The following is an 11,247-nucleotide window of genomic DNA, read 5'->3' as shown; positions in this document are numbered from 1 at the left end:
ATATGTACGTATATCTATGCATATGTAAAAACTAAATCCAAATAAAGTGAAAATCCAAGTAAAGTGATATGACATAGACTTTGACACAGGGCCAAGGATGATACCCTCTCGCCTGTGTCTGACCTTTCAGACATTTCTACATCTTTTTCTGAATCAGACATTGTAGCATGGTACAGACAATTCATGTTTGCAATTTGAAGAACAGCTGTTTGCTTCTGATGATTTCCTTTAGCTAACCAATGAGTGTTTACATTATATGACTCATCCAACTATACTAGTTTTCACTAGATGCAGATGGCGCCAGTGATCTGCATTGAATGGTGCACATGATGTAAAATAAATATTTATAAACATTAAACTGAAGCCAAGAGTAACGAGTAATGTTTGTTTTAAAAATGTAAGGAATAGAAAGTACAGATACTTGTGTGAAAATGTCTTGAGTAGAGGTCAGAAGAAGGAAGAAAAATAAGTAATGGAGTAAAGTATAGATACCTAAAAAGTGTAATTAAGTACATTGACGAAGTATTTGTACTTTGTTACTTGACACCTCTGTGGAATTCATTGACAGTCCCTCAGGTAACCCTGCTGCCCAGTGTAGATCCGCTGAAGCAAAGATCAGATGCATTAACCCTTTTTAACCACAGGGGGGCGACAAACAATCTATTTTAGACAGAAGCAGGATTTTAACAAATGTGCATCAAATTCTTAAAATAATGCTTGTTTCATGAATACAGTGTTGATTTCGGGGTAGTTGTAGGTTATTGTGCGCAGTTGTTCTTTGTGCCTGCTAACATTAATGTTGATACAGCTCTGACAGTCAGATTGAGGTCTGTACTTTGACTAGGCCATTGCAACACCTTATAGATTTGCTCCTGTGTTTGGATTATCGTCCTGTTTTATGGCTTAAGCTTTACTGGATGGATTGATTCCTTTGAATAAAAGACTATGCTATACAGAGAAGTTTGAGGTTGACTCTGTGACTCCAGGATACCCCATTCCTGTGAATGAAAGAGGAAGCCCAAATCATTAACCCTCCACTACCGTGCTGCCCTCAAGTACTAGCTGCTGAGAAGCTGTTTCGCTTTCTTCTGATGGTTAATTAATCAAGTACTTTTAATTAGAAGCAACCAGCTGTTACTTTCCCTTTAAAATCCTGTTGGAGCAGCAAAGGTGGGCTTGCTCTTTTTAGTGAGTAATAATCTCCCCTTTGTGTTTACAGACAGAAGAGCTGGGATGTGCATGAATACATCACAGCTTTATATGAAGAGCTCAAGTCCTGGGTCCTGGTTTACTGGAGAATCTGGGGTACCATCAACTACCTCACCTGCTCACGATGTCAGCAGGTCAGAGCCAGGACAGTTAAGGAGGAGAGATTCTGCTAATTTACCATGATGAAATGTCTATTTGAAACAGCTGCTGTGTGTTTTTACAGGTGTTTGTTTGTGCAGAGCTGACCTGCTGCAAATACCACCCAGATGGTGTGCTGTACCCTGGCATGGGTAGAGAGAAAGGCTGGCAGGATGCTGGAATATACCCCTGCTGCAACCAGAGGGTTCTGCGCTTTGACCCCATTGAAATACCAAAGGTATCCATATTAGCTAACACTTCCAAACCAGAAGCTGGCTTCTTCCAGGAAACTATTCTAAAATCTTCCTCTGGGGGGCTATATTTCATATTCCTTCTTAGCTTCAACCTTCTTTATTGGTATAGGTGACATTTTCTAGTGGTTTTGATTTTAGGTAACATAAAGTATGCTTCTCCAAGCTTAGTTTAGTGCTGAGGAAGTTGTATGCTTCTCTGTTGAAAACAGCAGACAATAAAACCATCCATCCATTTTCTGTCAAGCTTATCCCAAGTGGGGGTGCTGGTGCCAGCTGTCTACGGGCGAGAGGCGGGGTTCACCCTGTATAGGTTGCCAGTCCATCGTAGGGCAACAATAAAACTAGAGATAAAAAAAAAAAAAAAAATCGAATATGAAAAACAAACAATTAAGTTAGCCAGAGAGTGTAGACTCCTAAAGGTTTCGCTAAAGTATCCTGGGATTTGGTTGTTTGCATTCCGGGTTTTTGGAGTGTATCTGCATTCAGCCAAATTCTGTTGTTTCAGATTTGTTCTAAACGGGTTTAATGCTCAGAATGCTTTTCTGAGTGATCACAAAACCTGATCAGACATTTAACAGAAGTCAATTTGCACCTAGGAGTTACACAGTTAATAGATGTTCGACTACATTCTTCATATAAAGGCTGTTCACTGATACAGTGTTGTCAGAATCAGGCGGAGCCGGTTTCTCCTTGAGAGTTTCTAAAGATCCAATAGCTAAGCTCTGAATCATCCTGGAATAATACAGACATGCTTCCAGGCCTTATTGGAAGCTCATTAGTTCTCTACCTACTGATCCAGGCGGCCTGGCAGCACATCGCAAAGATGCAAAGCAAAAGTCTGAGTGGAAATTAGATTGAAGGAGAGCCTGCAGCCTTTGAATTATTCCTGAGGCACAATCTACACACAAAAAATGCTCTCTGCTTTCTGATTATTGTTAGATAATAATGAATGAATACACCTTCTTTCTAACTGGTTTGCAGCTCTGATTGTTCTAAGGGAACGTCAACCAATGACCAGACCTAACTAACTGGTTTGCAGCTCTGATTGTTCTAAGGGAACGTCAACCAATGACCAGACCTAACTAACTGGTTTGCAGCTCTGGTAAAGATGTGTTAAAAATGTAATTTATTTCGGCCAATAGAAGAGATTTCCCTCCACCTTCTCTACATTCCTTATCAGTTTGTGAGGCATGAAGTTTTTAAACTGGATCAACTTTTAAAATGAAGGTATACATCACAGAAGCCGCTATAGCTGAATCATATTAAAGAAACGTCTGAGGCTTATCTGCCTGTGGCTTATTGAATGTCTGTTTGTATCCAGGGTTGTAAGATGCGGGATCACATCGTGAATTTACCAGATGAGGAGAAGTGTGATGAGGCAACTGCTGCTCAGACCAGAGTCCTAAATGACCTGCTGCTGCACAGAGACGCTGTGTGTTTGTCTAACACATCGCCTTCAGACGGGTCAGTACCATGGCCGGTACCTTGGAGACTTCTGACAGATTTCTTATGAGTTATAAAAACCAACCTCACTTGTTTCCAGCTCTGACGATAGTCCAACCAGCGCAGAGAAAGCCCAAGACTGCAACGATCTCATGGAACTAACGCTCCTAGGTTCCCTGAGAGGAGATGGCAGCCCTGTAGGTCTCTCCCAGTCGTCATTGGATGCCTCTCCTTTTTTGTCTAATGTTTTTTACTCTCTTCTCTTCATTTTTTCAAAATCCAGTTTTCCCTTTTCAAGAACTGGACTCTTCAGCTGGTAGGGCAACTCGTTGGTCTCTCTGATGACAGATGTTGCATCAGAAAACTAAAACTGGGTTTGTTGCTCTTCCAGAAGCAGCAGTCCCTGCTGTCGGAGGAGGAAGAGTACACCACAGGGTCAGAGGTCACAGAAGACGAGGTTGGGGATGAAGAAGAGCTGTCAAAGAAACAAGGTGAGAGTCCTGTAGATACAGTCACTTTATTTACCATTTTTTAAATTTAAATATATCCACAAATAACTCACTCACTGATTGCAAACAACTTTTCTTTATAGCAAATTACGAAGTCCGTCTGCTGTAGTATTTGTTATTTTTTTTGTTTTAAATGCATGCAATTGGTCAATAAGTTGAAGCAGTGGAGGCGTCTGAGCAAGTGTTGAAGTCTGAGCATATTTTGGGGAAAAAAAAGTCCAAGATTAAGGGTGAAAAGGTGCAAGAAGAAGTTTTATTCAAAAAGAGATAAAAGTGGGGAAACATTTTGAGCGTTGGAGGAAACTAAAACTGGAACTAAAGCTCAGGAAGCATGCTGATGTCGCTGTGTCTTTGCTAATAGCGCTAATGGTGTTAGCAATGCTTTTATATAAACCCTATCCTCCCAGCTCTTGGTTTTTCTACCAGGTATTACAGCACAGTCAGCTGGTTGGGAGTTATTTAGTAGCTGCATTGGCCATCTGGCTTCCTGGAAGTTCAGCAGTACTGCCAGCAGAGGGCACCACATCTGTTTATGTGGTTCTTGGGTTCTATTTAGGCTCAAAAAGGAAGTTCAAAACGCTATCAGGACGGACGCTTGATGTATGTTGCCTTATTTATTCATAATCTACTGGATTTTGTTCTTTTTTGTTTTAGACAAATAACGTGACTATGTACTTTTAATCTAACAGCAGATGTTCAGGGACAAGATGGAGTTAATAATTGTTCAACCCCTCAAAGTGCTGCTCAAGCTTCAAGCTTCTGTCTGCAGATTTGGAAAAACTGTTAAAAATTCACTCAGATGGTAACACCATATAAAATCAGCTCTGTAGTTTAGTGACAGTCATTAAAAGGTCAAGTTGTGCTAAAAATAGACACTACAGACACATTTAGGTGGAAGAAAGGGCTTAAGGTGATGTTTGTTTTTTTAAACCTCAATAATTAAACTTTGAATTTCACAAGCAGTTATTAAAACGCAGTTCATCAAGTACTTTTCTACATAGCATATTATTGGAGTTTTTATAGATTTCATCACAGAAAGTAGTAGCTAAGTGTTGCTACTTGCACGTCTCGGTTAACTGCTCATCATCACAAAGGCCACAATGAAAAGACGTCATCAGTAACCTTAGAAAAGCATCTGCTGCACATAAACATGAGGATGGTTATAACGACGTTTCCACCTTACCTGTCATCTGTGATTAAACAGTAAGGTGTAAAACGGCTTATTTGGACATTTTAAAGTAGAAACTTTTGCTTCGATGAAGGAACATGGCAGCAATAATCTGAAGAAACCTGAGGATAGCTGGAACAGAGATCTGTTGGTTTTTTTAAAGTTGACTCAGATAATGTATAACTCCTACTTAAAGCGTTGATGACGCACATTTTCTAGTATTTTTTGTAGATCAAAATGTTGGAGAACATTACCCAGTGTTTGAGTCAGACAAGGTCAGATTGTTATTAAGAACCTGCCAATGTCACTCCAAGCACTTCCAGCTCCACATCCAAGCTGAGATCATTATTTTCTGCAAAAGAATATACAGAAAAGAACTGGAGGCTGATGTGGAGCTTAGATCGTAGATTGCTGCAGTCCCAGATGATAATCCAAAGCTAACTGTCATTAGCTTCTGTAATACTGGAGTCAGAGCCTAACTTTGTGTTAATAATGTGGCTCTGCGTTCTGTGTCAGTTGTTTTATCGGTTTGTGGTTTTAACAGAAGGTTCAGAGAAATTTATGCTGTTTTTAAAGCTAAGTATTATATACTAATTTGTATTTTATAAACTAATAACTGGTTATACTATCTGGACCAGAGGCATAGCAAGCTATGTGCTTTCTACCAGGGCTGCTGCGGTTATATCAGCCGTAACCCTCCAGCTCAGAGTCTGACTCTGCAGGCTAGAAGTCCGTTCTGGATGGTTCTGACCTGGAAGATGTGATGCAGCCATGATCTACAGCATCACTACCTGAGCTTTAACTGGCTGATGGTTCAACCACACCAACCATTTCTGGACTAGATGTTCAGGAACAATCATCCATGTTTCCATCCATCTCCATTGTAGCATATTGCGCTAGCTCTAAAAGGGTTTTCCATCTGACGTCACCACACGGATATGGGTTATCGTTAGCTATTAATCACAGTGCTGCTGTGGAGCTACTAAATATAGGGTAATTGTGTTAAAAATAAGCCTTTTTAAATCATAATAACTCAGAACTACTTGGTATGTCCTGTTGCAATATTTTAATGCATAATTAAAAGAAATCAGTATTGTGTCATTAACACTTTAAAACTTTATTTATAACCTTTAAATTGGATCATATACTGATGATAAACAGTACAGCCACCCCTTGTCTCCCTTGTTTTTTTTTAATCCTTCTGGATTTTATTCAGGGCCAGTTCTCCTTTTAGCCTGCAGATGGCGCCTGATGCATCTGTTTATACTATCCTCTATCCATCCATCCATTCATCTATCCATCTTCTCCTGCTTAGTGCTTGTCAGGGTCGCGGTGGAGCCGATGCCTATTTCCGGCAGTCTCTGGGCGAGAGGCGGCCTACACCCTGAACGGGTCCTAGTCTGTATATACCTCTCATGTTTTGTTTTTCTGTTCCCAGCTGCAAAGAAGGCCAAAAAAGCGCACAGACCCCTGAAGAAACAGCTGTCCTCTTCAAACTTTCAACGCAAGGAGAAATCTGAGAAAGTAAGTCATCGGTTTGATGGATGTAAACTTCTCATCAGTGTAGCGAGGCCTCAGAACATAGAAGTTCTGGTGAATCATTTCCAACCAAGACTTTACTTTTGCAAATATTTTGAGCTCGCCTGCCAAACAGTAACAAAAAAACTGAATTTTTTCTTCTTTTCCTCAGTCGCAGACCAGAGACATGACACCTTTCACGTAAGCCGCCAATCAAAACTAAACCATGTACAACACTTAAGGACATCTTCAACTTTCTATACTAATCTGTTTGGGTGTGTTGTTGTAGAGTTAGCCTCCAGAAGAATAAGTGGGACAGCACTCGCTCCCTGCGCTACAATCAGGATGCTCAGAGAGAAGAAGGTAAAGGACTCATTAGAGACTCACCGATACTCCTTGATTCCTTTAGTTTTCTTAGATGCATCGAAAAACGAAGCACCCACTGACCCCCTACAGCTAAGTTTTTGGGTTTATTCTTCTGTGTGGGCAGACCAACGGCGCATGGCGGAGATCATCGGCCACCTGACCAAGATGAGGTTTGGAGACCAGGAACAGAGTAAAGCCAAGGATACCAAAGAGGTGCCTTTTACTGAGATTCTTTTTTTTTTTTTTGCTATGTGGTAGTTTTTCAACTTTTCTGCATCTGTTTCTGCTGGTTCAGCCTTCAGGAGGGATCTACGCCAAGCTGGAAGCGCAGTTTAAAGGCGGCACTCAGACTAGGCCCACGCCAGAGAAAGCTCCCAGGTACGTTTTATAAGAACCGCAACTTTATTTCGACATCATTGTCATCCCAAACTTTCATTTTTGGCTTTTTTCCCCCTCTAAATTAGGAAACTACACGGCAAACCAATATTTTTAAGAACAAAAACTGGTCGCATGAGTTTGAAGTACTACATTTTGTCTAATTATTCAGGGTAAAAAAATTACCATAAAAATTAGACTTGAAATGCTGTAAATGTCAAGCTTGGCAGTGGGTGCACCATGCTGCGGGCTCTATAGCTGTCAGTGGTGCAGGTGCATATTGGGAAAAAAACAACCTGAGGTCTTTAGTACTGGCAGCACACCAAGCATGGTGCTGCCCTCACCGTGCTTGACAATTAATCAGGTGTCTTTGGGTTTGAAAGCCTCGCTCTTAATCCTCCAATTGCTCCATAATCTGTGTCTCATCATCGAAAATGTTTCTCCCCCTCAGTTTGGGGTCGCTGGATATTTATGGTAAAACCTTGAAGGTGCATTTAAATAACTTGTACTTATGTAGAGCTAATTTGAACCGTCATGGATGATTTCCTATCTGCATTGAATCATGAAAATCCTTTGAGTTCAGATTTTCTCTCTAAATCTTTGCTTGTAAAAATATTGTGGTTGTTTGTTGTCTTGTCTTCAGTTATTTTAAAAAGCACACTAACAAAAAATAATTTAATAGGTAAAGAAGGAATTAATTAATGTAAGCATATTTCTCTAGCTGTGTTTATATTCTTCCAGAGGTTGTTTGTAATATTTTATATCTGAACATCTGTGTGGCTTTACAGGTCCAAGATGCGTTACGCCCAGATCCGAAATACGTAGAGGTTCTGAAGCGGTAAAGAAGCTCCGAGCTGTTGGATAGATGAGGAGCCGTGATAGAGGAAGGATAGACGCTTATTCTCCCAGCCTGGTTTGGACTCCCTCCTCCCTCCAGTCTGTGTAGATGTGGAGCTCCATCAACTGTCCTCTCTGTTGCTCAGCTGGCTGCATGTTTGTGCAGCTGTGGCCGTTTCTCCACAAACAAGGCCAAACCCCTGGGTTCCGCTCGGTTCTTCTTGCATGTTCCAGGACCTCGTAAACATCAGAAAAACTGCTGCTGGACCTCAATTGTGATTTTTTTTTGGGACTGAACAGTTCCTGCTTGTGATCAGTTCTGCTGAAGCTTTATTCTTTTAACGGACATCGGATGTGATGAGACAGATTCTTTATTTGTATTTTCTCCCAGTTCTGGTCAAGATGTAAATGCTTATACACTAACTGTTCTGAATTAAAAACACAAGCATAAAACAATACAAATGAGCCACATTCAGAAAGTTTCCTTTTGTCCTATAGGTGGCAGTATAACCCTGGCAGGGGTTACTGGGTTGCGAGTGATCAACTTTGTCCTAGTTTTGCCCAGACAGAACACGTCCCCTCAGTCCAAACACTGGTCCAGGTGCTGCCAACCATTCGGCCAAAGGTTTCACCTCTTAGTGGGGATGCTTTTAAGACAGGTCCGATCCGCTGGAAACGGGTTTTTGTTTGGGTCAAAGCTGGTTTGCTAAACTGGGTGGAGGTTCAGGCCAGGAGTTTCTGTTGGCGGGTGTTCATACCCAGCTCTTTCTATCAGGATTGCTCACAGGGGTATTAATATCTCTGCTACACACCAGGGCATAAGGGGACATGAACAGGCAGAGTGGGCAGGGTTTTACTCCCCAACCCACAGAGGGGGGGTGGGTGGAGGCCGTCCCAGCTGTCTCTTCTTCAACCTCGACAGCGGATGCCGAGAATGGCTGGGGATCTGTGGATGTGGGTCAGGAGGTCCGGTTACAGGAGGTCTGAATTAGGGTCCCACAGAGAGGCCCAGATGTAAGCACGTCAACCGGAAACATGAGCAAGAGGAGAACCAAAATAAAATCCTTAAAACAAACCAGCAGGTTTAAGGGTCTAATCATGGTTCTGGTCAAGAGAGGTTTAATGTCCTGTTTTATATATTTTTTTTAATTATTAAAAACACACTAGACTTACTTTTTATGTCTTCATAAAAAAAGACATAAAATTCTAAAATTTTGGTTTTAGTGGACAGCTATGCTTCTCTTAACCATTAAGAGCAGCAGTATTCACTTCCTGCCTGTTAAAAACGTGTCCCTGTTCTGAGGCTGCTAAATTAGTGGCTTCATGACCTCCTTACAGAGACCATATAATTTAACAATTTGATTCTGGTGTTTTGAACCAACAGGACATCTAAAATAGGCACCATTTTTAAGGACTGGAGTCCGCCAACACTGATTTTGATGTGCTGAGGCCAATTTAAGAGGCCTCCGTTACCTTGTCTATCAACATTTGTCTTAATTTGGCACGTAGGGTACTGGTATTAAGGTCTGGAAATGTTTAGAGGATTTAAATAACTTAAAAATGTGGAAGAGACGGAGATTTGGGGAGCTTGTAACAGAGTAAATTAGCCCTGCCCTGTTCCCACCTGTTGCTGCACACTGAGAGGTTTAAATGGACACCTCCTCTTGAAGTGTAAATAAAACTAACAACAAAAATAAGAGACTGTTTATTTCTTTGTGAGCAGACAGAATTAGAAGATAATTTTTCTTCCCACCCCATCGTCCAGCAGCTGTGTCTAGTTGCATCACAGATGAAAGGTTGACAGGGTTCAGAGTCAAGATGAAAGTTTTGCCTTTCAGGCATGGAGTGTCACCATAGGCTTTGATGTAATACCAGTATGTTAACAGGGATTAGAGGCAGGATTAGTTTACACAGCAGCAACCTGGGCCAAATGAGACCAAGCGGAAATGGTCGGATGTCGCGGTGTGCGTACGAAGGGGGACATCCATCATCCCATGCTTATTTTTGCATCACTGTGAGAGGCTGAGGTCCTTTAGCTCACTTTACGAACCTTTATGGAGTCAGGGTTTCTACTCTCATTTCTTGTCAGAATTCCTAACTTATCCACAACTTAATGTGCAATTTGGGTCCAAAAATAAATAATGGAATAACAGATGAATATTGGATTAACTAATATGTGAAGAAAGTTTGGATGGGCCAAAGCCACAACAGATGGAAGGTAAAACAGATGGCTGATACAGGGTTTCCGCGGGTCATTAAAAATCATTAAAAGTCATTAAATAATTATTTATGAAATTAAAGCCTGATTTGGCATTAAAATTCATTAAATGCAATGATTTTGGCATTTAAAATGCCTTATTAAAAAAAAATAAGTTTATAAAAAACAATATATATATTTGCAAATATATCGCAATATATTTGCGTGGAACTGCTTCCGGTTGATCGTAAAGCCGTATGTTTGGAAAAGAAGCTTGCTGCAGAGAAAAGGCTATAGAGAATGGGGAAAGTGCTAATTATAACAAAAGTGGCTGGAAATTGAGGAATTGCAGCGTGCCGACGGAAAAGATGAAGGAATTTGCCATGTATATATATGAGAGTCATGGGTATTTGTTGATGGCATTAAAATTATTTCTAAGAGTTAATCATTCCTGTATAAACCCTGTGATAGATGATAACTGGAAGATAGATGGTTGTTGGATATTGATTGTCAGGACAGAGGATGAACAAAAAATAAATAAATTATGGGACAAGCATAGGGATGAAGGAGGAAAAGGACAGATAGACGGATGATGAATGGATAGACAGTAAGTAGATAAAAAAAACAGAGGAACAAGGAAAAAGACACCTGGTCCAAGGCGTGGTTATAAAATTCTCAACTTTAATCAGTTCAAAAAGTTCACAACAAAGTAACACCTTGAGAAGGGAAATTAGCCATTAGAGATTGGGTATTTAATCGGATTTATACATTCTTTCTTAATTAAACTCGTTGGCAAATAAGGTTCTACCAGGACAAAAAGCCTATTTGTTTATTTAAACAGAACTTAAAACAGATACAAATGAAATGCAAAAAAAAAAAAAATACAAAATTAAATGTAAACCCATATTTATTTTCTTAAATTTGCTCTATCAGGTAGTGTCCTGACACATAACTAAATGGTAAACAACCTAAATTAGTAGAGTTCAAAATGGTGAAATCCATCCGAGTTCAACAGGAGTCATTATAAAGATGCAACCAACCAGATACCCATAAATACGCCCGCCTCGTCCGGAAAACATCCCAGTGATGAAGGCTCGCACATGAGCAACAATCCTCTTAGAGGAAAACAAAACGCTGATGTCGACTGAGCGACAGCACTCACACGCACACATCCAGGACAAAACAAACGACAGAATATAAGAATAACAAAAAGTGTTCCCATAGTATCAGGAT

General features: G+C 40.5%; 1 protein-coding gene across 1 annotated transcript in view; it reads left to right on the top strand.

Annotated features, from left to right (window-relative positions):
- Positions 1–9,457, top strand: part of kiaa1841 (KIAA1841 ortholog) — an 18,653-nt gene extending 9,196 nt beyond the window's left edge. Inside the window, exons 10-21 of the mRNA XM_015369949.1 lie at positions 1,220–1,343; positions 1,433–1,585; positions 2,923–3,065; positions 3,145–3,241; positions 3,328–3,360; positions 3,436–3,535; positions 6,160–6,245; positions 6,412–6,440; positions 6,529–6,602; positions 6,730–6,818; positions 6,901–6,983; positions 7,769–9,457. Coding sequence (XP_015225435.1) covers positions 1,220–1,343; positions 1,433–1,585; positions 2,923–3,065; positions 3,145–3,241; positions 3,328–3,360; positions 3,436–3,535; positions 6,160–6,245; positions 6,412–6,440; positions 6,529–6,602; positions 6,730–6,818; positions 6,901–6,983; positions 7,769–7,805 — 1,048 coding nt within the window. The 3' untranslated portion in view covers positions 7,806–9,457. The remainder of the gene's footprint in view (positions 1–1,219; positions 1,344–1,432; positions 1,586–2,922; positions 3,066–3,144; positions 3,242–3,327; positions 3,361–3,435; positions 3,536–6,159; positions 6,246–6,411; positions 6,441–6,528; positions 6,603–6,729; positions 6,819–6,900; positions 6,984–7,768) is intronic.
- The last annotated feature ends 1,790 nt before the right edge of the window (positions 9,458–11,247 follow it).

The sequence above is a fragment of the Cyprinodon variegatus genome, unplaced genomic scaffold, assembly GCF_000732505.1.
Source record: "Cyprinodon variegatus isolate N-32 unplaced genomic scaffold, C_variegatus-1.0 Scaffold40, whole genome shotgun sequence".
NCBI lineage: Eukaryota > Metazoa > Chordata > Actinopteri > Cyprinodontiformes > Cyprinodontidae > Cyprinodon > Cyprinodon variegatus.
The sequence above is the reverse complement of the archived record's forward strand: the minus strand, read 5'-3'. Positions and strand labels throughout refer to the sequence as shown.